Source organism: Erinaceus europaeus, chromosome 21 (genome assembly GCF_950295315.1).
Source record: "Erinaceus europaeus chromosome 21, mEriEur2.1, whole genome shotgun sequence".
Taxonomy (NCBI): Eukaryota; Metazoa; Chordata; class Mammalia; order Eulipotyphla; family Erinaceidae; genus Erinaceus; species Erinaceus europaeus.
Genome location: NC_080182.1, coordinates 30,661,964 through 30,688,046, shown reverse-complemented (window position 1 = coordinate 30,688,046; position 26,083 = coordinate 30,661,964). Strand labels below are relative to the sequence as shown.

Genomic DNA, 26,083 nt, shown 5'->3' with positions numbered 1-26,083 from the left:
AGCAGCTCCTAAGCCGCCCTCAGCCCCCCCCAGCCCCCCACCAAACATAATCAGACCCGAGGCTGATCCCAACATACAAGAATTTCAGAAACTGTGAAAGATGGCGCTGCGGCATGGGCCAAGACTTTGGATTTACTGAGACCCGGGGCTGTGAAGTGGCGCACCCAGCTGAGCGCATGTCACCATGTGTGAGGAACTGGGTTCAAGCCCTCACTCCCCACATATAGGCGGGACACTTGATCAGTGGCGAATCAGGTCTGCAGGTGTGTCTCTGTCTCTCTTTTTAAAAATTTTTATTCTCTTTATTAATTGGATAGAAACAGCCAGAAATCAAGAGGGTAGGGAGAGACAGAGACACCTGCAGACCTGCGTCATTGCTCAAAAAGCTTTTCCCCTACGGGGGGGGGGGGGAACAAGGAGCTCGAACCCAAGTCCTTGCACACTTTATCTCTCCTCCCTCCCCTCTCAATTTCTCTCTGTCCTATCAAATAAATAGAATGGAAAAAATGGCTACTGGGAATAATGGATTCATAGTGCTGGCACCAACCCCCAGCGATAACCCTGGTGGCAATAAAAAAAAAAAAAGAAAAAGAAAGATGTACTAAGATAAGAAAGACCCACCTCAGGAGAGACGAGTAGTGCAGGTCCTGGGACTGTGACCGAGGCCTTGATCAGACAGAGGTGTGAAGACCTTTGCCTTCACTTTTCAATTTCCCAAACACCCCATAATCTTAAAGGATGTTCATAAGCTGAATAATCAGAAAAACGAAACTCCAGATGACATTAAAAAGCTGGGAAAGGACAGGTGTTGGCGAGGTTGTAGGGAAAGGGGACTGCTCCACTGCTGGTGGGAATGCAGACTGGGGCAGCCCTGTGGAGACTGTGTGGACAGTCCTTATGACCCAGCAATCCCACTCTTAGGCGTTTATCCAGTGGACACTAATTAGAAGGGACACAGCTGTGTTCACAGCTGCATTACTCACAACAGCCAGAGAGTGGACGCAGCCTAGATGCCTGATAGCAGATGACTGGCTAGAGAAGTTCTGGTAGAGTCCTTCCCGCTTTGGGGATCAAAGGGGCAGACAACCTGAAGGCTGATCTACCCCCATACCTTCCCCTTCCACCTCTGTACCCACACGTTTCCCGAGTGACCCCAAGGACCCCCACCTCCACTGTGACCCTGGGCTGATAGGTCCCCATGTCCCTGCCAAATGTTTGATGTTTGCAGAACTCATCAGCTGTCAAAACTGCCTGCCTTTCCCCATTTTATTTTTTCTCAAAGATTTATTTAGGGAAGGGAGTGACAGACAACTCCCCAGTTCTGGTTCCTTGCTTTTCCATGCACAGTGATCTGGGCTTGAACCCCAGATCCGTATGAGAGTATGAACACACCAGGGGAAGCGCTCAGTGCTGTGGTGTCAAGGCACAGCAAAACCATGCGTGCACACTATCCGGGAGACCAAAACAAAACAAGAAAAGTGGAAAGATTAAGGAGAAGAGAAAGAAGGGGAGAGAACCAGAGCATCCCTGTGGCATCTACAGTGCTAGGATTTGAACTCCAGACCTCACGTTTGCAAGTCCTGCACTTTACCTGCTGCTCCACCTTCCGGGCCACCGTTTCCCACTTATGAAGAGTGGAAACAGTTCGTTTTCACTGAATTCAAGTGCATCTGCTTGTCGTTTTGATAATTATGCGCCTTGGGGTGGAGGAGATCTATTGGGAGATTCCCCGATGTAGTTAAGACTCCAGGGACTCGACTCAGACCACCTGCCAGTTAGCAGCCCATTTGAGGCCTCTGCAGGTTAGTGATTTTCAGCTGTGTGTCTGTTTTTACGCCTGTTAATGATGCCTGTGAAAACCTTTCAAGGAAAATGCTGCGAGACCAGTGAATGCCAGACACGCAGGTCCCCAAAAGCTCCCGGACCCCGTCGCTCTGCTGGAAGGAGACGGGCTTGGCACACACCCCTGGCCCTCTGACAGGCTGCCCTCACCTGCTGCCTGCCTCATCCTTGACAATCGCCAGTGCCATCCCCAATGCCTCAGGGCTGATGCCCGGGCTACTGAGAACCACAGCTGGAAGGCTGTTTGGAGGGAACCCAAACAGGAACAGGAGGTGAGCAGGGGGGGAAGGCACCCACCAGAGGACAGCCTGGGGGCCAGACGCCTCGGCCCTGCCCACTCCAGAGCTCAATGTTCACGCCAGACAGGCGGGAGCACCAGGAAGGAGTCTCTTTCTTCCACAGCATCAACTCCACATCCAGACCTCTGCAGAACCAAGGTGAACACAACAGAGGGAGCCGGGATCAGAGAGCAAGGGGCGAGATCTCTCCTGAGAGCGTGGTAGGGAAGGCGGGAGAGGGGGAAGAGGAAAGGCAGGACACACAAGTCAACGTGCACTAACCACAGCCAGAGTGAGTATCCTCGCTGGAGGAGGGGCCCAAAAGGAATCACAGGTGAGGGGCAGCGAGTGTGGCTGGCAGCCTGGTCTCTGGCCTCTACAGTCACCCCCTCCCTGCCCCACTCAGTGAGTTCCTGTGTGCAAGGCCAGACGCACCCACATCTGCAGGGGTTCTCAATAAACGCTTTCCAGACAATCCACAACAAGGAGAAAAGAGAAATATCCAAAACACTCCGAATGCAAGATTCCTGCGGCACTTGCAGGTCTGCTTCCTTCCACTCTCCTAACACAACAGAACACACTCTTTTTTAAAAATTCTATTAGTAACTTAATAACGATTAGCAAGATTGTAAGATAACAGGGGTACAGTTCCACACAATTCTCATCATCAGAGTTCCGTATCCCATCCCCAGCCATTGGAAGCTTCTCTATTCTTTATCCCTCTGGGAATATGGACCAAAGTTCCATAAGGTCTGGCTTCTATAATTGCTTCTCCACTGGACATGGGCATTGGCAGAACAGACCATGCTTTTAACTGGCTCCACTGTAGGGGCAGACCTGTAATCCCTTTCACTATGACAGAGAGAAATTGAGAGGGGAGGGAGAGCTAGAGAGAGAAAGAGATAGAGAGACACTTGCAGCCCTGCTTCACCACTCAAAAAGCTTTCACTCTTCAGGTGGGGACCAGAGGCTTGAACCTGGCTCCTTGTGCAATGTAGTGTGTGCGCTTAGTCAGATGTGCCACTGCCTGCCTGCCCCTCTTCACTTACTTTCCAGAGATTCATAATACCCACAAAGATTTCCTACTACCTCTAGCAGCAGTAACATAAAACCATCTCCATGAACCATGTTTACTTAATGTTTTCTTCTGGACAAGCTTGAGATCATTTGAATTTTTTTTTTTTTTCAATTTAGTAGCAAAACAACCAGCTCCATGGTTGGTCCTGAGATCATTTTAATTATTTCACAATTTAACAGAGCAACAGATAATTTCCATTTCTGGGCAGGCCAGAGTAGCAGGGGTCAAATTTACAATCACCTGAACAAAAGACATTTTTTTAAAAGATTTTATTTATTTATGAGAAAGATAGGAGGAGAGAGAAAGAACCAGATATCACTCTGGCACATGTGCTGCCAGGGATCAAACTCGGGACCTCATGCTTGCGAGTCCAAAGCTTTACCACTGTGCCACCTCCCGGACCACCAAAAGACATTTGTTAACATGCAAATACTTACACACACAAAAAAAAGTGGCTACAGTCAACAATATTTATACACTTTTCCCATATTTGGGAGCTGCTCTCTTCCCTAATCCAGCTTTCTAGCCCTTTTTCCAGCCATGACATCATCTCCCCAGACAATGACTTGGATCCACCTGCATATCAGATGTCAGGCTCTGGAAAAAACCAATATAGTCATGGGCCCTTTGGAATATAACTAAAATAGGCCTATTTACTATCAACAAAATGGAGACCCCAAATCTTCATCTGAACTATTCCAGCCTTTAGGTTCATGATTAGTCAACAATTTGTTTGGCTTTATATGTTAACTCTTTTTTCAGCTACCAGGTTCCAGATGCTAGCATGATGCCAACAGGACTTCCCTGGGCAGACAACCCCATCAATGTGGAGCTCCGATTCCCCAGAGCCCCACCCCACTATGGAAAGAGAGAGGCAGGCTGGGAGTATGGATCGACCTGCCAACGCCCATGTTCAGCGAGGAAGCAATTACAGAAGCCAGACCTTCCACCTTCTGCATCCCATAATGTCCCTGGGTCCGTGCACTCCCAGAGGGATAAAGAATAAGAAAGCTATCAGGGGAGGGGATGGGATACGGAGATCTGGTGGTGGGAATTGTATGGAGTTGTACCCCTCTTATCCTATGGTTTTGTCAGTGTTTCCTTGTTTATAAATAAACACTAAAAAAGAAAAAAGTGCCATCAAATTTTTCAAAACAGCACTTCTCTCCAACTCACTGCCGGGAGCATCCTCGGCTCCCCAGCAGAGCGAGGCTTCCAGGAGAAGCCTGCAGAGACTCTGAGCTGAGATGAAGCTGGGAGTCCAGGGTGACCGAGACAGAGACACAGAGAGGACAGTGTCACACAGAAAGGACATCACTGGGTTCTGGCCCTGGTGCCACAGAAAGACAAGGCAGTACTCTGGTTGCTAGGTGTCCAACAACAGGCTGAGAAAGTTGTGGTCCTGCTACACAATGGAATACTACTCAGCTATGAAGAATGATGAAGTCACCTTCTTCACCTCATCTTGGATGGAGCTTGACGGAATCATGTGAAGTGAGATCAGCCAGGAAGAGACAGATGAACATGGGATGATTTCACTCATGGACAGAAATCAAGAAGTAAGAAGAGAAGGGGAAACAAAGCAGAGCTTGGACTGGCTTTGGTGTATTGCTCCAAAGTAAAGGACTCGGGTGGGGTGGGGGCTTTCAGGACCCGGTGCCTGAGGGTGGAGGAAGATGTAGGCTGGGGGTGAGAGGGTTTTGCATAAAACTCAGAAATATTATATATGTACCAACAACTGTATATTAATCTCCCATTAAAAAAAAAGAACAAAATTTAACAAAAGCAAATTCTTTGGGGGTAGGGTGGGGAGCACAGGCGTGTGCAAATCCTAGAGGCTTGGTAAGAATCTGTCTCGGGTCTTCCGAATATCAACAGGACTGTGTGCAAAAGCTGCTGGCAATGTAGAACCAACTGAAAGACTCCAAGGCAGCAGCGCCCGGAATTCAGAGAGCTGGGCAAAACCCACGTCCACAGAAGGGTGTAGTCCAGCCCCACCAGTCGGGCTGAAAAGCTCTCAATTTCCGGGGTGTTCAGCTGGCTGGTCAAGTGACCTTGTCTTACTGGTTGGAAAAATTGGTCCTAGACACCAGCCTCTTAGGAGCTCGGCAAAAACCAGTCTTAAAAAACAAGACTCAAAAGGATCGAACTGTTTCCAGGCAATTCCACTGTGTTCCAGAATAAGGGCCCCAATTATTTATGGGGACATAAAATCACTCTGCACCGACAGAGTAATATTCACAGTGCCTGAGATCCAGGAAGAAATCACCCAGCAGGCCAAGAATCAGGAGAACACAATTTATAATGTGGAACTCGGATCGATTGAAATCGACTCTGATCAAACACAGATGTGAGGCTCAGTGGACACGGACACCAAACAGCTATCCAAAGTGCATGTTTCAAGCCCCTTCACTAGATTCCACTAGTTAAGTAGACATGGAGGACATATATCCAAATGGGAATGGGGGCGGGTGGTGGTGCACGTGGCTGAACGCACACAATAAAGTGTGAAAAGGACCCAGGTTTGAGACCTCGCTCCCCACCTGCTTCAGGAGTGGTGAAGCAGGTCTTCAGATGTCTGTGTCTCTGTCCCTCTCTATCTTCCCCTCCTCTCTCAATTTCTCTCTCTGTTCTGTCCAACACAGTGAAAAAAATGGCCAAAGGGAGCAGTGGATTCCTAGTGTTGGCACCAAGCCCCAGTGATAACCCTGGAGGCAGAAAAAAAAAAATACAGTTGCTAGAACACTTCCGGGGGGGGGAAATAAAACAGAGGAAACAAAGCAATACAAGGTAGACAGAGTGAGATGCAGAAAAACAGCTTAAAAAAAGGAAAGGGTGCGCGGCATACGCAGGCTTGCTGGTGTCCTGACTTGTGCTTTCTTCCCATCATGCATTTCCTTCACTGGCTTTCTTTCCAGACTTGTTTACTGCCTTACAGTGGTTCAGTCTAGTTCCCTTAACCTCATGTTCTGAGGTTGGAAATTGCTTCCAAACATTTAAAACTTGCTCCTTTTTTTTTTTTTTTTTTTTGTGACAGAGACACAGAGGCAAAGAGAGAGAAAGGAGAAAAAGACCACAGCACCAACGCTTCCTTCAGTTCTCCCGAGGCAGTGGGGGCCAGGCCACGCTCAAGCCCGGATCACACACATGGCAAAGCAGCACACTAGCCAACTGAGCTATTTTGCCAGCTCTACTCCTTAAACTTGAAAAAAGCTACTTAGCTTGAAGGAAAGAGGTCAGTTCCTCCCCAGCCATACCGAGGCCCTCCATGTCTTGGTGACTCCCAGGTGCTGTGTTCTTGCCTAGCTAGTTCTTTCTCTTCTTGTTTTAATCATTCTCCAATCGATCTTATTTTTCTCTTTTTAATACTTAGTCGGTTTTGCCAGTGTGCTTTATAGTTTCTTCACTCCCAAGTGCTTAAAAAAAAAAAAAAAAAGTATGCCCCTTTAATCTGGGTCTTAGCTCATTCTTAACTAAACGACATCCTTTATCAAGAACTGTTTGTCAATTTTTAGTTGAGCTCAATCCACAATTCATTACTATATTTCTTTGGTACAATAGGGGGAAGAGCCCTAAATAGGACAAGACGTTCAGAAATTATTTATCTAATTTCCACTTCTAGATAGAAATTAGCAGTGACCCAAACTGGCCTGGAAACAGATGTAAGCAAAGTTACATCTTGTGACCCTTCCTTTCTCTAAGACCATGACAAGGCACTAAAGTTACAGCATTATGTCACCCTGACACAGGCTCAATGGAAGCTTTTATTTTTTTATTATTTTTTTAAGATTTATTTATTTATTTATTTTTAATTATTGGGGAATTAATGTTTTACATTCAACAGTAAGTTCAATAGTTTGTACATGCATTAATATTCCCCAGTGCTTAGGTAAACCGGTATCATGTGTTGAAACTGCTCTATGCAGAATTCATGGTTCCAGAAATGCTTCTCCGTCAGAGCTCCATTTTAACAGTGAATTTGAAGGGGCCGGGTGGTGGCGCACCCAGTTCAGCGTACATAGTATGAAGGCAAGCACCCACACAAGGATCCCGGTTCAAGCCCCGGCTCCCCACCTGCAGGGTCGGGGGGGGGGGGGGTCACTTCACAAGCAGTGAAGCAGGTCTGCAGGCGTCTAGTCTTTCTCTCCCCATCTCTCTCAATTTCTCTCTGTCCTGTTCAATAAAATGGGGGGAAAGGCCACAAGGAGCAGTGGCACCAAGTAGTGTTGGCACCAAGGCCCAGTGATAACCCTGGAGGCTAAACAGTAAACTTGAGGCTATTGACAAGTGCATTCTGGGGCGGGGCAGGGCAGGGCAGGGCAGGGAGACAGCGTAATGGCTCTGTAAACAGACTCATGCCTGAGGCTCTGAGGTCCCAGGTTCAATCCTCTCAACTACCATATCCCAGAGCCCAGCAGTGTACAATAATAAAATAAAATAAAATAAAATCTGACAACAAATAGAACAGTGCTTTCTGCGGTGCGCACTGGCCGCGAAGCACGGAGGCGGCTACTCAAAACCAACTGCTGCACAGAAGAGTTCACATGATGCTTTTTAAAATATTTCATTTGTTTATTTATAAATAAACCAGGGTCCGGGCAGTGGCGCACCTGGTTAAGTGCACACATTACAGTACGCAAGGACCTGGGTTCGAACCCCTGCTCCCCACCTGCAGAAAGGAAGCTTCAAGGGCAGTGAAGCAGGGCTACAGGTGTCTGTCTCTCTCCCTCCCCCCTCTCAAATTCTGTCCTAATCAAAAAAATAGGGGAAAAAAGGTCGCCGGGAATGATGGATTTGTCATGCAGGCACCGAGTCCTGGTGAGAACCCTGGTGGCAATAAAAAAAAAATAAATAAATAAAATAAAAAATGCTTCTGCACTGGCTGTGAAACCCTCACAGGAGAGCACTAATATCCCTCTGTGTGGTCATTATCTCCAATCCCCCGGGACATGCGCAGCTAGACTTTAATATCCGAGTGTCCTCTCTCTAGACCACCAGTGTTTGTTTGTGGTACTGAGGGTGGACAGTGCAACAGTTCCAAGCCAGAAGTCCGACCTGAAGAAGTTGCGCAAATCTCTCTGGTTCACTGAAAATCTGGGACTGGGAACAGGCAGACTCCTTGCCCTTCAAAGCTAGGTTTCTGTAGATGGGTCATGAGGGAGCTTTTCATGTCCCGATGCTCCTTTCACCAGATTGGTCCATTTTTAATACATCTGGGGGCTGGATGGTGGTGCACCTGGCTGAGTGCACACATCATAGTGCTCAAAGACCTGGGTTCAAGCCCTCGGTCCCCACCTGTAGGGAGAAAGCTTCACGAGCGGTGAAGCAGGGCTGCAGGTGTCTCTGTTTCTTTTCCTCTCTAGCACTTCCCTCCCCTCTCAATTTCTGTCTCCAGTAACAGATAAAATTTTTATTTTATCTTTTATTCATTTTTATTATTAGATAGAAGACAGAAAGAAATTGAGCAGGGAGGGGGAGACAGAGAGAGAGACCTGCAGATCTGCTTCAACACTTGTAAAGCTTTCTCCCTGCAGGTGGGGACCAGGGACTTGAACCCAGCTCCTTGTGCACTGTAATATGAGCACTTAACCAGGTGTGCCACCATTTGGCCCCATACATAAAAATATTTTAAAAATAAATTTTAATAGATCTGTGAAATAAAAACCAGCAGCTGGTAGGGGGGTGTGGGAGCTCTAGAGTTACTGGCGAAGTAACTCAAGAGTCTGAGGAGAGCAGGGGGTTGTGCAAACTCACACAAGGCGCCTAAGGCGCCATCCTCAAGGCAGAGAGAACATGTCACACACCTGTGGGGACAAGAACAGAGAGGCGGGTGTGTGTTCAGTGAGCAGGTGATAAATGACGGGACATCCTGGCTTCTCCAGTTTTCCTGGCGGCAATGGAGTCAGCAGACAGTGGCACCCACTTGCAGGCACAGTGGTTAGTGTTTTGCATTTGGGATAATGGGTTCCTGGGAAGGGGACAAAGGAGACAAGGACTGGGTATGGTGGCGAGCATGGCCATCTTGGATGGGCTTTCCTGCTCCCAATAGAGTCTATGGGCCAAAGCAAACTCCCTATATGAAACGCTTCTACAGAGGGGGCTGGGCCAAGGCGCACTGGGTTGAAGGTACATTACCAGGGCAAGGACCCGGCTCAAGCCCTCTGTTCCGACTTACAGGGAGGAAGCTTCTCAAACAGTGGCCAGGGCTGCTTGTCTTTCTCTCCCTCCTCCTCTCTTTTCTCTCAATTTCTGTCTCCTCCAATAAAATAAATAACAAATATCTTTCAAAAAGTCTAGAACTTCCTTAAAAATATATAAATAAGGGAGCCAGGTGGTAGCACAGCAGGTTAAGCACACATGGCGTGAAGCGCAAGGACCAGCATAAGGATCCCGGTTTGAACTCTCGGCCCCACCTGCCAGGGGGGGCCGCATCACAAACGGTGAAGCAGATCTGTAGGTGTCTATCTTTCTCTCCCTCTCATCTCTCATTTTCTTTCTGTCCTATCCAATGACAGCAATAACAATAAAGAAAACAACAATAACAATAAACAACAAGGGCAACAAAAGGGAAAAAATAGTCTCCAGGAGCAGTGGATTTGTAGTGCAGGCACCGAGCCCCTCGATAACCCTGGAGGCAAATATACATAATAAAGACTTCCTCAGGCCCAGGCACCCATCCTGAAGTCTGAACGGCCAACCCTCAAGCCCTCCTGGTCTAGAAGTTCTACCAGGGCCCAGCCTCTTAGCACACAGCCATGTTTTTAGTTGAGGGTGGGCTGGGTAGGCTTGGGTCTCCTGTGTGTCCCTGGGGCTGAGCACAGCCACGGCCACCCTCAGCATCTGATCAAAGACTCTACTCCCTGGCTTCCCTCTTCTGGTTCCCTCCCCACGGCTGCTCCCTTAGAAATCTTTTCTGTTTGGTTGTGTTTTACCAGAGCACTGCTCAGCTCTGGCTTATGGTGGTCAGGGAGACTGAACCTGGGATTTCAGAGCCTCAGGCACGAGTCTCTCTGCATAACCATTATACTGTCTACTACCCCTCTGAAATCTTTTGCTGCCAAAAGTGATGGCTGCTTGCAGGTTAACTCTGAGTAGCCCACACGCAGCTGCTAGTGAAACGGTTTCCTTGAGTGTAACTCCAGGCAGCTCCATGATGTGGGCGGCAGCCCCCAATGGAGCTGACTTACCTTGCCCGGACTTGTGGGTGCTGAGGGCGTCACCCGGGGTCCCAGCAGATGGGACCACTGAGAAATCATTGCACGGCCCTTCGGGGCTCAGGACGGAACTCGGAAAGAGGTCAGGTGGCTATTTGAGTGTGAAAATGCTGCTGTCCTGGGGCCTGGCAGTGGCGCACCTGGTTAAGTGCACACATTACAGCGCGCAAGGATCTGGGTTCGAGCCCCTGGTCCCCACCTGCAGGGGGAAAGCTTCACGAGTGGTGAAGCAGGGCTGCAGGTGTCTCTCTGTCTCTCTCCCGCACTATTTCCCCCTCCCCTCACAGTTTCTCTCTTCTCTATTCAAATTAAATAAAGATTAAAAAAAAAATGCCACCATCTCAGAATGCCACACCACACTGGTTCCCCAGTCCCCACCCACGAGGTGTCATACTGCCCCTGTCACATGCTGTCACTGGCTGCCCCTTGCTCCCAGCTGATGTGTTTGGCTTGGAGGGGCATTGGAATCTTGGAAAGCTGGAGAGATCTCTGTAGAGACTGGCTCTTATCACCCCCTGCCTGGAACGCTGTAAGCAAGGCCTTCATCTTCAACCGATACCATCTTTCTCATTTACAAAGGCCATTTATTTCATTCTTTTTTGTTCCCCAGCTGTAACTCTACGGGTTAAGAAATACCCAGTGGAAAAGAGAAAAAAAAAAAAAAGACCAGCAGAGTAAGGAGTTTAAGTGCCATCACCCAAAGTTTCAAGGTCTTTCTCTCTACATTGGTTCCTGCAAGGGAGAGCTTAGTGGCTTCAGAACAAGCTGAATCTCAGAGACAGAGACAGAGACAGAAGCTCCCTGGCCAGAAATGTGTCTCCTCTGCAGAGCTGCTGGGCTGGGGGATGGAACAGGACAGGGCAGGACAGGACGACTCCGGAGAACCGCAGAGACTGGAGGCAGTGACCAAGGCGACATGTTTTGCAGCTTGTTTTCTCTCCCCAGAAGGGAATCGGGTTAGACACACTATTTACTTGGCATCTTTAGCTGGACCAGGATAAATATGACATTCGGGTGGTGACAGAGGTGCTAGTTCCTGTAGCGCTTATTCCTCGGCTCAAGCTCTGGGCTTCTGGCTGACCTCGTGCGGCGAGTCTGTCTTGGGCTGCTGTCCGCATCATGCAGATTGTTTCTGAAAGCAGGAAAGAGCAAACGGCACGTTGGGAAAGACTGACCCAGGGCAGGGGAGACAGACAGCACAGTGGTTCTACAAGCAGACTACATGCCTGAGGCTTCAAGGCCCCAGGTTCAATCCCCAGCACCACCATCAGCCAGAGCTGAGCAGGGTTCTGGAAGAGAAAGAAAGAAAAAGAGGGAGAGAGGGAAAGGGGGGTGGAGAGAGAAAGAGAGGGAGACGAAAGGAAGATATAGAGGGAAGAAGGGAGAGAGGAAGGAAGGAAGGAAGGAAGGAAGGAAGGAAGGAAGGAAGGACTAACGACCTCTGTCTGTAACCCCAGGAAGTGTCAGTCTTTATGGGAACCCCCAGAGAAGACAGCCCATCCCCAACCTTCACTGCCAAACTCTGTGAGTGGGGACCAGCAAGCTGTTCTCACTCTGGGCCTGAGCAGACAGACTGAGCACTGGGCCGAGGGTGGGCGGAGCCAGCCATGGGCTGCTATCTGGGGATGAAAGCCTCTGCTCAGAACACAGAGGAGCCACTGGGCCCACCCCAAACACCACCACCCTCCTAACAACACACGTCCAGAGAGCCTCACAAACCCTTTTCTTGATCCTGTCCAGAGAGCTCAAGTCGTAAAGCAACTAAAACAGAAAACTCTAACTTCCAAAGACAAAGCAGCCCCACAGCAGCTGGGGAGGGGCTGCTCAGCAGACACACAGGGCTTGCAAGCATGATGAAGGAGTCACGGGTTCGATCCCCGGCAGCACGTGCCCCGGAGCCGAGTCAGGCTCTCGTCTCATACATGAGTGAGTGGTTGGGGTAAAGGGCCTCAGAGACGCTCCCTGGGGAAGACGCCTGCCTTGCCATGCAAGCGGCCCAAGTTCAAGCCTGGGCACCACATAGGTGACGTGATACTGGGGGAGGCTCTGGTGCTATGATCCGTCTCTCTGTCTCTGTCTGTCAGTGCTCCTGGGCTTGTGAAGCTTCCTCCTGCAGGTAGAAGTTGGGGGCTTGAACCCGGGTCTTTTTGCATGGTAACACATGCTCTTAACCAGGTGCACCACTGCCCGGAACCCAGAAGATGTAGTTTAAAATAATCCACTTCTGGGGAGGGGGAAGAGGGAAGGCAGGGCCTCAGTTTCCCTCGGGGACCCTCCCAGGACTGTCTACAGCAAGCTGTACAATCACGCTTTCTCCCAGGCACGAATCCATGATTTTTTTTTTTTAAAGGCACTAAGAGACAGAGTTAAGAGTCAGTCCTTGACCAGAACAGGCTCTTGGAACCACGGAAGTCACATGTAACCAGTGGCTAGCGTCTACACAGACCCCTGGACACTGTGCCCAACACCTGAGAGATGATTCTAGGCCCAGGGGAGGGTGGAGGCTTCTGACAGGCACTGGGAGGAATGACAGCGGCTTAGTAGCAAGGCTGTGCCAGCTGAAATGGGAGTGGTGGGTGGGGAGGGTGTAGCCTGCAGGGAACAAGGGGCTGGAGGGTCCTGATGGGCTTTAAGCGTCACAGGAAGGAGACGCAGTGTCCTAGGGCTCTGGTTCTCCCGGGAGAACTCAGTGCAGGGACTGGAGAGAAAACAGGATGCCTGAACACCCTGCTGTGTCCTCCAGGAACCTGGACGCACACCTGGTCTGAGAGGCCCTGGGCTGCACCTGCAAGGTGAGCAGAAGGTAAAGTGTTCTGCCCAGGTTCCTGGCGGTAACACTGGGCCAGCCCGCTCTCCCCACATTTCACAAGGACACTGACACCCAGGAAAATAAAATGGTGTTCTTCTGTGTGATGGGAACGCTGCTTACAGTTCCAACCAGAGAGAGAGAGAGAGAGAGAGAGAGAGAGAGAGAGAGAATGTGAGTGTATCCAGGACCAGTCTACAGTTTTCTGTGTTTGTGAAAACACCGCTTTATATGGAATGCTGTGTTGATCACAGGGCCTGTTCATCAAGATGGAATCAGGAGAATGTGCTGGAACTGAAATACTATGTTCTGGGTCTCACACCTCAAATATGTGACCTGGAGCACGAAAAACATGCCCATGAGCTCGCAGTGGGGATCTGAAGAGCTGCCGCTTGTGTGTGTGGAGCTGTGGGAACTGTCTGCGCTCAGCTGCAACCAGGGTCTGGATTATTCTGACCCCGGCTGGGACCTTGACTGTGTGTCAGCCATGGCTCTGGAGCTCAGCGTCCTTCTTGACAGAGATTTGGCTGGACTAGGTGAGTGCTTACCCTCCCCAGTTAACAAGCACCATCTGTGAGCACCAAGCAAGGGGAACTGTGTGCTAAGGGTGTTCCTATCATCTTTTTCTTTTGCTTCCAAGGTTATCCATGGGGCTTGGTGCCTTGAATCCACTGCTCCTGGAGGCCATTTCCCCCACATTTTTGTTGCCCTTGTTGTTGCCATTATTGTTATTTTTGTTATTGCTGTTGTTGGATAGGACAGAGAGAAATGGAGAGAGGAGGGGGTCGAGCGGTGGCGCAGTGGGTTAAGCGCACGTGGCGCAAAGCGCAGGGACCAGCGTAAGGATCCTGGTTCGAGCCCAGGCTCCCCACCTGCAGGGGAGTCGCTTCACGGGCGGTGAAGCAGGTCTGCAGGTGTCTATCTTTCTCTCCCCCTCTCTCTGTCTTCCCCTCCTCTCTCCATTTCTCTCTGTTCTATCCAACAACAAAGCAACGTCAACAATGGCAATAATAACCGCTACGAGGCTGCAACAACTAGGGCAACAAAAAGGGGGGAAAATGGCCTCCAGGAGCGGTGGATTCATGGTGCAGGCACCGAGCCCAGCAATAACCCTGGAGGAGAAAAAAAGAAAAAAAAAAAAAAAAAAGAAATGGAGAGAGGAGGGGAAGACAGAGAGGAGGAGAGAAAGATAGACACCTGCAGACCTGCTTCACCACCTGTAAAGCGACTCTCCCACACACAGGTGAGGACCCGGGGGCTCGAACTAGGATCCTTGCACCGGTCATTGCGCTTCGCACCATGTGCGCTTAACCAGCTGCGCTACCACCCGGCCCCCTATTTCTATCATCTTGATGGAGCTTGTGCAGGAGCCATGTAAAATGAGATCAGCCAGAAAGAGAAGGATGGAGATGAGATGATCTCACACAGACAGAAGCTGAGAAATAAGAACAGAAGGGGAAACACAAGCAGAACTCGGACTGGGCTTGGTGGACTACACAAAGCAAAGGACTCGGGTGGGGCGGCTATCAGGTCCTGGTGCAGGATGGTGGAGGAGGACCTAGGGGGAAGAGTGTTTTGCAGAAAACTGAGAAATTTCATATATGTATCAAGTCATTAATTCTCCCAATTATAAAAATAAACAAAAAGAGGAGTTAAATTTTAAAAAAGACTTTCAGGGAGAAATATCACACCAGGTAAGGCATTGTCCTCACCAGCTCGAACCCCAGCACCAAATGGTGTGCTATCATGGGGCTGGGGGAAGCTCGGTGCTGTGGTGTCTTACCCCCCCCCCTCTGTATGAACAAACTAGTGGGGAGCAGTTGAACTGAGCATGTGCGAGGCCTCCAGCAATTCTCCCTCCCTCTCTCTCTCTCTCTCTCTCCCTCCCTCCCTCTCCCTCAGAAGTCATTATTCTCAAGAAAGGTCCTGGCTCAGGAGGTGTGGACTCCAGCTTGCCCAGCTGGAACAGGGGTCCTGACACAAGACAGATGGCCCCAGAAGTCAGCTAAACTATGCTTCAGTGTCAGGACTGCAGCCAGATTTCAGACGTCCTTAACACACAGCTGCTCGGAGCCAGCACGTATCTCTGGGGCCTGACAAAGCCCCTCGTGACAGGCCCGAGCAACCCCCAGGGACTCAGTGGCGCAGTGGCACAATGCCAACAGAGCAGACCTCTCTTTCTCTGGAGAGAGAACAGCTCAGTGGCTGCACACGCTGACGGGGGCGCCAGGTCAGAATGCTGGTTCTCTGCTCCTACCTGGTGGCAGTGTGACGCCAGCCTCGGTCTCCTCACATGGACCAGGAGCCCTGGCATAGACAGTGCTGCCCCGGCACGTTCTCACAGGGAAGGGACGGAGGAGGGGTCACAGGGGTCTCCGTGCAGGGGACAGCGGTGGCATGCCCTGCTAAGGTGAGGTCTGTAACGTGTCCCGTGGCTTGGCAGCATGGGGGACTCTGGCATTGGTGGGTGACTTCAGCGAAAGCCATCCCAAGAGGAGGATGGGACGGGCCAGCTGTGCCGGTGAATAGGTAGGAGATGAGGGAAGGGAGAGGTAGGCGGGCAGACGGACCAGCAGGGGTCTGCGCTAGGTCCCCTCCGGCTCAGTCACTGCCCGGACGGAAACAGCTGGGGGAGGGCCACGGAGCGGGGTGCCTGTGCTCTACAGAAGCACGTCACAGGACAGGGAAAATGATGACAAGTTCTCGAAGGACTCTGAGTCACAGCCTACAGCCAGACTTTAGCTGCCCACCCACAAGAACCTTCTGTCTTTCAGAAAACAACTTTTTTTTTCTAATTTTTTTAATATTTATTTATTTTTCCTTTTATTGCCCTTGTTTTATTGTTGTTGTAGTTATTATTGTTGCTGGTACTGGTGTTGTCGTTGTCAGATAGGAGAAATGGAGAGAGGAGGGGAAGACAGAGAGGGGGAGAGAAAGACAGACACCTGCAGACCTGCTTCACCACCTGTGAAGCGACTCCCCGGCAGCTTGAACAGAAAACAACTTCTGACTGGCAACTGGTTATTACACTGGGACCCTGTTCCCCAGCAGAAATGGACGGAAGCAAGGGGGTGCACTGGGCACTGGGCAGCTGCACCTGGGCGTGTGTGCGTTGGGACTCTCTCAGTCACCAACGTGACCATGACAACTCACTTGTGCGCTGCTTCCCAGGCCTCCTCCTCTTCTAGAAGGTCTCTTATGATGTCTGAGCTGGAACTAGAAAGGATATGAATGTCAGCATTGCCAGAAGATAAAACACTGCAGGTCCCATTTCTACAGTTCCAGGAAACGGAGACTCACCTCCAGAGACAGAGACAGCCCCACAGGACTGTGGTTATTTGTGTGTGTGCTGATGGGGAGCAGGGAGGCGATTATGAAGTGGCAACAAGGAAACTCATGGATCGGCAGACAGCCTCATCATCCTGACTGTGGGCACGGCTCCACAGCTCTGCTCAAAACTCATAAAGCTGCGTGCTTTAAAGGGTGCAGTTCATCACGCCCTGACTTTAGTAACAGGACAGCTGACCCGGTAGGGCACACTCTTTGGTGCTGGGGGGCATGACTTGCCTTGTGGTGCACCCAACACCGTGGGTGCACCACAAGGCAAGAGGAGAAAGCACCTGAGCTATGGGGTCTTTCCCCGAGTCTGAAATAAAGTGAATGAAAACGCTGGCCTTGGGCTTTGTCATGTGTGTGACCCACGTCTGAACCTGGCTGCCAGTGCACCAGAGGAAGCTTTAGTCTCTCTCTCCCCCCCACATCTGAACCTGGCTACCAGTGCATGACAGGAAGCTCCGGTCTCTCTCTCTCTCTCTCTGTCTCTCTCCCCAGAAAAGCTGACCCACAGCAGTGAAGCCCCAGTGAAGACAGAGATTTGCTCTGGGAGAGGAATGATGCAGAGTGCGTCAGCGAAGGCCTTGGGCCGCACAGATGAGGTGGAAAGCTTAATCTAGGACATCAGCAACGATACTAACAAATCACTAAAGCTTGGGCCAGCAAGCCCCCGACATAAAGCTCAGACTCACAGTCATGAGCACTTCCGATTTCCTATGATGGCCAAAGCACAAGCTGTGTTTTTGAAGTTCTTTCAGCTAATAAGATTCACAAGAGATGTTAAGTTCCCAGGTGGCTTTTAGGCCCTTTGTGAGCACAGGGAAGTGGCTTTAGTTGATCTGAGCTGTGCTGACACCGTGAGAAGCCCTAAACGGGAGCAGGCTGGCCACGTCAGAGCAGACCTGCGTGACCTCCTTAAAAGGGAAAATGCTGAGGCTCTGAGCATGGCGTCCTTACCCACATAAGTCCCTAGCAAGTCAACATTTTTCTAAGGGTTGTGTCCACTGGCAATTAAAAAAAAAAAAAAAAAGAAGCATTTCTTGTGTGGCTCTATTACAAACAGTGCTGCTGTGAACACAGGTGTACACAGACCTCTTTGGACTGGGTGTGTGGTTCCTTAGGGAAGAGCCCCAGCTGTTAAAAATGGTGAATTCACCTGCCTCACCTTGGCTTGGATGGAGCTGGAAGGAATCCTGTGAAGTGACACCAGCCAGAAAGAGAAGGATGAAGATGGGCTGATGTCACGCACGGACAGGAGTTGAGAAATAAGAGCAGAAGGGGAAACACACAGCAGGACTTGGGCTGGGTCTGGTGTAGTGGGCTGGTGGCAGGGGTGGTGGTGGAAGGCGTTCAGATGCTGGTACATGGTGACAGACCTAACTTGGGGGAGAGTGGTTTGCAGACACCTATCTTGGTGAGAAGAGAAGTACCCATGTGCCAACAACTTCACTGTAAACCTTCAACACCTCCCCTTACCCCCCCCCCCAAAAAAAAAGACAAAAGCATTCTTTAGATGGCGCAGACATAGTGTGGGAAGGTTTGGAAAAATACACCACCTCAGTGTCCCGGGGTGGAGAAGGTTAAATGGATATGGATCTCTCTCTCTCTCTCTCTCTCTCTGGTGAGAAGCCTCAGGTGAGCAGGTAGGTGTTCGAGCCGTTCTCGGTTCAGGTGATACAATTTGGACTCAGCCACAGGCCATCTGCTCTAACGACAAATATCAGAAAGTCTGGGGTCAGAAAACTTCTTCAACACCATCTTATCTGTTTACTTGAATGAGAGGTACAGATAGATCGGCTCTGGCTGATGGTGGTGCTGGAGTGAGCCTGACACTGGGTAGCCTCAGGCAGGAGTCTTTCGCAGAACCACGGCGCTGTCTCCCCAACCCAGGTTCCACCTCCCCACAGGTGGAGTTGCTGTGAGGAGACTGAGTCATGGTGAGGCCGGTAGCCCTGGGCCCTGGCAGGTGTGAAGCAGCTGGAGAAACAGCCCAGTCAGCTCCTCGCCCAAGGCCCCAGGGTCCCTGGGCACACACGCTCCTGGTAAACAGGAAGGGGGCACAGCAGGCCTCCCGTTCCAGCGAGGGGAGCGGGCACCCACCGGAGCTCGTCCGCCTGCCTGGGAGCTGCTGTCAGTTTACCCTGGGGCTGTCAAATCACTGACTGGCTCCAGGAAAATATTTGCGGTACATTCAGGACACAAGCAGAGAGATGCAAGCAGATGGCAAGGGAGGCGGACAGAAAACACAGCTCGAAAGTTGTCTGCTACCCCCTGGGGACTCGATGTCCTGGGTCAGCAGGACCAGAGCTCCCCATGTTCTCCACCCCTTCTGCTCAGGCTCTCAGCCGAGTGTTCACCAGATCCGTCCACCGACTCTGAGAGGCAGTTGAAGGCCCCAGAGACACTGGGCATTGAGGCCAGTGCCCTGAAAGTACCAGGCAGAACTGTCCCTTCCTGGCTAAAGTGCTGTGCTCAGCCACATGCTCCACAAAGAAGCCGTATTCCTGAGATTCAGTGTGCAGTCTTCTCAGGGCTGCTAACAGCCTACTGACTAGTCTTGATGGAATCGCCACTTTCAGATCTCTGGCTTGAGGACAGAGCAATTAACCTACTTATTTGAAGTTTCAGTCATAATATGCCTTGGAGATTTTTTTTTAAAAAGTTTCTGGGTGGGGGTATAGCATAATGTTTATGTAAAGAGGCTTTGATGCCTGAGGCTCTCAAGTCCCAGGTTCAATCCCCCACACTGCCATAAGCCAGAGCTGAGTAGTGCTCTGGTAAAAAAAAAAAAAAAAAGTGGGGGCTGGGTGGTAGCGCAGTGGGTTAAGTGTACATGGCACAAAGCGCAAGGACCAGCGTAAGGATCCTGGTTCAAGCCGCCGGCTCTCCACCTACAGGGGGGTTGCTTCACAAGCGGTGAAGCAGTTCTGCAGGTGTCTATCTTTCTTTCCCCTTCTCTGTCTTCCCCTCCTCTCCATTTGTCTCTATCCTATCCAACAATGACATCAATAACAACAATAACCACAATGCTAAAACAACAAGGGCAACAAAAGGGGAAAAAAATATCCTCTAGGAGCAGTGGATTTGTGGTGCAGACACCAAGACCCAGCACCCTGGGGACAAAAAAAAAAAAAAAAAAATTTCCACTGCAGGAAACACATTTCTCATTCTAGTTCTACCAGGAGGCAGAGCCCAAGTCTGCACATCTGGAGACTCTAACTCTCCACAAGGAAACTTCCTCACCAACCTGAGCTTGAAACCAGCTGGTAGAGCAAGTTTAAAGCCGGGTGCAAGGGGGGCCAGGCGGTGGCACACCTGGCTAAGTGCACACATTACAGTGCGCAGGGACCCAGGTTCAAACCCCAGTCCCCACCTGTAGGGGGAAAGCTTCACAAGTGGTGAAGCAGGACTGCAGGTGTCTCTCTCCCTCTCTTCCTCTCTGTCTTCCCCTCCCCTGTCAATCTCTGTCTCTACCCAATAAATAATTATTGTAAACCATTTAAAAGCTGAGCGCATATGAGGTTCATGAATGTCATAGGCGTTTGAACCATGTCCTCTGAAGTCACCCCCTGTCCAGGGACACTGAATATCATTATATACTAAGTGGACATGAGAAAGAGACAAGCAAAAAAAAAAGCAGGAATCTTGAATTCCAAATGCTTAGAAGATTCTAGTAGTTCTGTTGAGAATACCCACACCTACTTCTTCATGGCAATTACCCCCCCCCCTTATTTTTAACTTCAGATGTTTAAAAGCATAAAGGAAACTGTCATCTGTTGGTTGGTCTTTGGCCTTGCTGGTCTTCCTGTAATATTCTGCTCTGGCCATTCTCTGACCAGCGGCACACAGCTTGTCAGGCAGCCAGCCCCACACGTTTCCTTTGCAGGATCTTCTTTGGTCCCACCAGTCAAGACTTTGCCGCTGTCAGATGCTCTGATAGAGGTGTGACTGGCAGATTCCCGGGGTCTTAGCGTCAGACAAAGCCAAGGCGCCTGGCCTGTTTCTGTCACTTAACATACAGCCCCGACCCCCAACCCCCCGCAAGTTAACCTTCCGGGTGTCAGCGTCCTCATCCACCTAGTGGGAGAGTAACTCAGACAGCCCACAGAGACGCCTGAGATGCAGAGACACGTAGCAGGTGCTCAATGCACGTGGCCTCCTCTTCCCGATGCAGCTCTGGGCCTGAGTCTCCCTTGGGGCCGCCTGTCCTCAGCACTGGGGTCTCCGGGGCCCAAGGGACCCTGGTCACTCTGTGCTCTGTTTGCATCTTTGGCCTCCACCGTTTCTATGACACCAGGCTGCAAGTTCATCAGAACTCGTTATTTATCCAGCGTGCAGGTACACAGGGTGCTATGCGGAGAGAGTAATGCAAACATCTGCTACAGAACCCCGTGGGTTAAAGATTACTTACAAGGGCAATGTTTCCCGTCATCTAGTGGTGACTCTGCCTCATCTCTTCCCCTGGCTGGAGCTTTATCTGAGCAAGGTTGGGTGTAACCAAGCTAAAAAAAGGCCAGCGGAGGACGGGTACAGTGCTACAGAGCCGGCCAGCTCTGAAGACTCCTTCCTCCAACCCCCCGATTACAGCCAAACATTTTAGCAGGTTTATGTGGAAACAATACTTTAGGTTAAAAAAACAAACATGTAATAAAGACAATGACAAAATGGCAATTTTGTGAGCACTGATTTGTACAGATCCCTGTGATGAATAGTTCATACGCATGGGCTGTCATTCATAGAAGCAGCCCCGATTCCATTATCTCACCTGACAGATAAAGGCTTGGAAAAATGACAGTGGAAAACATGGACCACCAGGCCGCTTCATCTGGGGGTGGGATGGAAGCAGAAGCCCACCCAGAGTGAAGGACCCCCCCCCCAATAAGCTCTTATTAGACAGCCACCAACGAAGGTTGAGGTTAATGCCAAGGCTAACTGTCTGCTCTCTACTGGTTCAAGGGAACACAGACAATGTCAGATTAGAGAAAAAGCTAGCAGGCAGTGCCAGCTAAGTCCCTCAGAAGAGAAGCGACTGAACAGCGGCTGGGTTTGTGTTCTCATTGCAAAGCACTTGAAGCTGATGACTTTCTGGCTCTCTTTCACAGTCTCCCAGGGAGGCAGGCAGGGCATGGGGCCATCAAGCCGGCCCATCACTGGGGGGCTGCGGCCCAGAGAAACCCATTCCACAGTCTCCAGGCTCCTTCCTGGTCCCTGCAGAAGCACAGAACAACAGCTGAGTGCTGAACTTTGTCCGCCGTGGACAAAGACGGGTCGCTCAGTTCTGAGGCCTCCGGGACTCTACAAATGTCAAGGGCGGGATGTGCCGGTGTCTCAGGTGAACGCACATCATTATTTCCTCAGGAACAATGTCCCATTCAAAGGCCACCATTCACTCATGGACCCCCAAGGCTCTCTGGAAAAGGCTGAGGACACAGAGTTATACCAGGTTCCCACCATTTCTCCAACACTTTCGAATACAATGTACCACCCTGAAGCAAGAGGGGCCAATGAGCCCTCAGACATACTCCACAGCTCAGTACCATGCCTGGAAAGGGGCAGTAGTCACGTACACTGCACTCAGGAACACCCACAGATGAGGAGCTTGTGGTGACATTGAACCCCAAAAGATCAACAGCCCCAGGAAGTCAGCGTCTCCTCCTTTGCACAGGCGGGGAGAGTGAGAAGCCCACAGTGGGGAGGTCAGGGCTGGTGGGGGCAGACCACTCACACCTTCCCTGGCAGGATGTGGAAGAAGGGCCGTGAGAGTTGGTAGAATTAGCTCAGACATCGAGTCCTTGCCCTCTCCCCAAAATAAAAAACACTATCCTCATACTGAGAGAGAGAGAGAGAGGAAGAATATGAGCCTTTGTCCTTTATGCAAAAGGCCAGAGTGCAGTCTCCATTCTCGGCTGCTCTGGACAGTGCTGGTGGCTGCATTAAATGTCACACTCCACCAACAGACAAAAGCCCAAATGTTATGTCAACCTTCCAAAATGAAGATTAAAACAAATGGGGCTGGGCAGTAGCACAGTGGGATAAGCGCACATAGTATGAAGTGCAAGGACCAGTGATCCAAGGATCCTGGTTCAAGCCCCCCGCTCCCTACCTGCATGGGGGGTCACTTCACAAGTGGTGAAGCAGGTTTGCAGGTGTCTATCTTTCTCTCCCCCACCCCCGTCTTTCCCTCCTCTCGATTTCTCTCTATCCAACAACAACAGCAATGACAATAACAAGGGAAACAAAAATGGGGAAAAAATGGCCTCCAGGAGCAGTGGATTCATAGCAGGAACCTGGAGGCAAAAAAAAAAAAAAATCTATCACTGAATTACAATGAAGATAAATTTACAACTTAGGTTAGCTGTTTGGATAGCATTGCTTCTGTGTAAACTGGGCTAGAAATGCAAATATTTAGTTAGCAAATCTAACAATCCTAACGCCCCTCAGATAGCAACTTCTCTTCAATATAGCTGCCTTAACTTACTTCCGGCATGAGCAGAGTTTGGCAACTAATTTATAACAGCACTGATGAAGGTAATGGTGGCTTCCACATGGTGAAGAGGGCCTACCTCTTTTTCTTTTTTTTTTTTTTTGCTTTAAAGTAGACTTTCTGCAGATTAGATCGATGTGGTCAACAGTTAATTGCATCTATATGTTTTCTTCAAGTTTGCGAGCAACTCTCTGCTCTAGTCCCACTTCCTGGTTTTAATCTCAACTCTCAATGACCTCCCAGAAACTTCTTCAAGGAAGTTCATCTACGCCGATGACATCTGCTGTGCAACTCAGGCATCCAAGTTCGACATCCTCGAGGAAACACTCACGAAAGACATGTCTCTGATATCTGATTACTGTAAAAAATGGCGACTAATCCCTAGCACTGCAAAAACGGTATCATCTGTTTTCCATCTACACCATGCCTCGGCCTCACGTGAGCTTAATGTGCAGCTTGGCGATACGAGAATCCGGCATGAAGCCCAGCCAGTCTATCTTGGCGTTACTCTCGATCACACTCTGTCATTTCACGAACATCTCATAAAAACTGCAGCAAAGGTGGGCGCGAGGAATCACATCATTGCAAGACTGGCCAGCTCCTCATGGGGCGCGAGCGCTTCCACACTACGATCATCATCTCTGGCATTATGCTATTCCACTGTAGAATACTGTGCCCCAGTATGGTTCCATAGCCCCCATGTCCACTTGGTCGATTCCAAATTATATTCCTCCATGAGGATCATTTCTGGAACCATCCGTTCCACCCCGGTTCCATGGCTGCCAGTTCTTAGCAACATCGCCCGGCCAGATATTCGTCGGGATGCGGCATCATCTAAGTTCATTTCCCACGTCTACGCTCGACCGGACCTGCCAATATACGCGGATATCTTCGCCCACCCTGTCCAACGCTTGACGTCTCGTCACCCAATCTGGTCCCCTACGCCTACACTGAACTTCTCTGTTCCAGTCTCTTGGAAACAGAGTTGGCAGTCAGCTGAGGTCAAGAACAAACACCTCATCACAGACCCCTGCAAGCGTCAACCCGGCTTTGACCTAGCACGTTATGATCGGGCCCTCCTCAATTGCTATCGAACAGGCCATGGCCGGTGTGCCACTATGTTCCATCACTGGGGAGCCAGAGACGACCCGAATTGCCCCTGCGGCTACAGACAGACTATGACCCACATAGTCAACGACTGCCACCTCTCCAGATTCAAAGGAGGTCTCGAAACTTGACATCAGGCTCAACCTGACGCTGTTGACTGGCTACGGAAGAAGGGCAAACGCTAGAAGAAGAATCTCAACTCTGACGCCAGCTTCCCAGACAGTATTTCTAATCCACCCCCATGTCAGCTATCAAGACCAGGCGAAGATTATTAAGACATGGGCTCCTGGGAACATTCCTGAAATAGTCTCCCCGGCACACACTCTCAGGTCTACACCTTGTGAGGCAGGCCCCCTCCCAGGCCCACGTAAATGGCTTTTCGCCATGTTCAGGAGTGGAGGTCGGGGGTCCGAGGCTCCAGTCTCCAGGCTCCAAGGCTGGGAGGAGGCCAGGGCTCTTCTAGTTCCATCTGAGTCTGTCTCCCTCTACTAGATGCCATGATATCTTGGTGTTCTCACAGCCGAGTCTTTGCTCAAACCTTTTTGGAAAGACAGAGAGAAAGAGAAGGAGAGACACCACAGCACCCTGTTGCCAACAGGCCCCAGAGCCCAGCTGCTTCCCACTTGGTGGTGCTGGAGTTTGAACCGTCTTCTACAGCCTTGAAGTCATCCTTTTATTTTTTTGCTTCCAGGATTCTCACTGGGGCTCAGTGCCTGCACTATGAATCCACTGCTCCTGTGGCCATTTTATCTCTTTCTCTCTCTCTTTTTTGATAGGACAAAAATGAGAGAGGAGGGGAAGACAGAGGAGGAGAGAAAGACTGACACCTGCAGACCTGCTTCACCACTTGTCAAGTGACCCCCCCCCCCCCCCGCAGGTGGGGAGCTGGGGGCTCGAACCGGAATCGCTGTGCTCGGTACTATGTGTGCTTAACCTGATGTGCCACAGCCTGGCCTGGCCCCCTGACGTCATTTTTTGAAAATACAAATCCTACTATATTAAGCCAGACCTGAGTCCTGCTTATCAGTCCTGGTCAGCTGGTGGGTAGAACTGCGGATGCACTGTCATCCCAACCACAATCCAGGCAGCCTTTTCTCTTCGATCTTGTAGCTGACAGGTTGATTTTTAATAGATACAGAGAAGGCAAAGGCCTTTGAAAAAGAAGGACGTTGGGGGGGGGGGGGCTTGGATGGCCTGATTTACTACAGATCTACATGGACAAGGCACAGCTACACTGGCGAGAGACACAGGCCAACTGAGCAGAGTGAACCCCAGCAGGAAGCCCACTCCTGTGCAGTCACATGGTTTCCAACAAAGACACCAAGCTAGGAAGTGGGAAGAGGACTGACTGTCTGAATAAGGAGACAGAGCTGGACCAAGTGGCTACTCGTGTGGGGAAATGAGCCTGGGTTCATACAGTCACTTACCTGAAAGGGGTCATAGACCCAATGGTGAGAGAAGCAGACAGACAGACAGCTTTGTAAACTTAAAGCAGGCACAGAGTTTCAGTAGGGTCTGGTCAGCGGTGACTATCAAAAGAAAACATCTAAGGCTACCTGACTGGTGCTTCCCTGAGAAATTCACAAGCAGAAACCCTGTTCATCCACACGCACCCTTCTGAACATGGAAGCTCTAGTCACAGGCCGGGAGGAACTGTTTTTGTAAATCTTATTTATTTATTACCAGATAGAGACAGAGAGCAATTGAAAGGGGAGAGAATGACAGAGAGGGAAAGAGACAGAGAGACACCTGCAGCCCTGCTTCACCATGCGTGAAGCTTCCACCTGCGGTTGGAGACCAGGGGCTTGAACCTGGGTCCTTGTGCACTGTCATGTGTGCACCACGCTCATTTTTTCCCCCCACACTACATTTACCTAGTGAAAAAAAAAAACACAAAGCCTTGGGAGCCAGGTGGTGGCACACCTGGTTGAGTGCACATGT

General features: G+C 50.3%; 1 protein-coding gene across 3 annotated transcripts in view; it reads right to left on the bottom strand.

Moving 5' to 3' along the window:
- Positions 1-11,082: 11,082 nt before the first annotated feature.
- Positions 11,083-26,083, bottom strand: part of RAD18 (RAD18 E3 ubiquitin protein ligase) — a 75,399-nt gene continuing 60,398 nt past the window's right edge. For 2 of the 3 annotated variants that reach the window (XM_007522261.3, XM_060180783.1), the window contains 2 exons: positions 16,372-16,434; positions 11,083-11,544 (listed from right to left, as the gene is read on the bottom strand). In XM_007522261.3, the coding sequence (XP_007522323.1) occupies positions 11,442-11,544; positions 16,372-16,434 (166 nt within the window). In that variant the 3' untranslated portion in view covers positions 11,083-11,441. Of the gene's footprint in view, positions 11,545-16,371; positions 16,435-26,083 lie in introns of those variants that run through there. The other variant, XM_060180782.1, reaches the window with a different exon arrangement.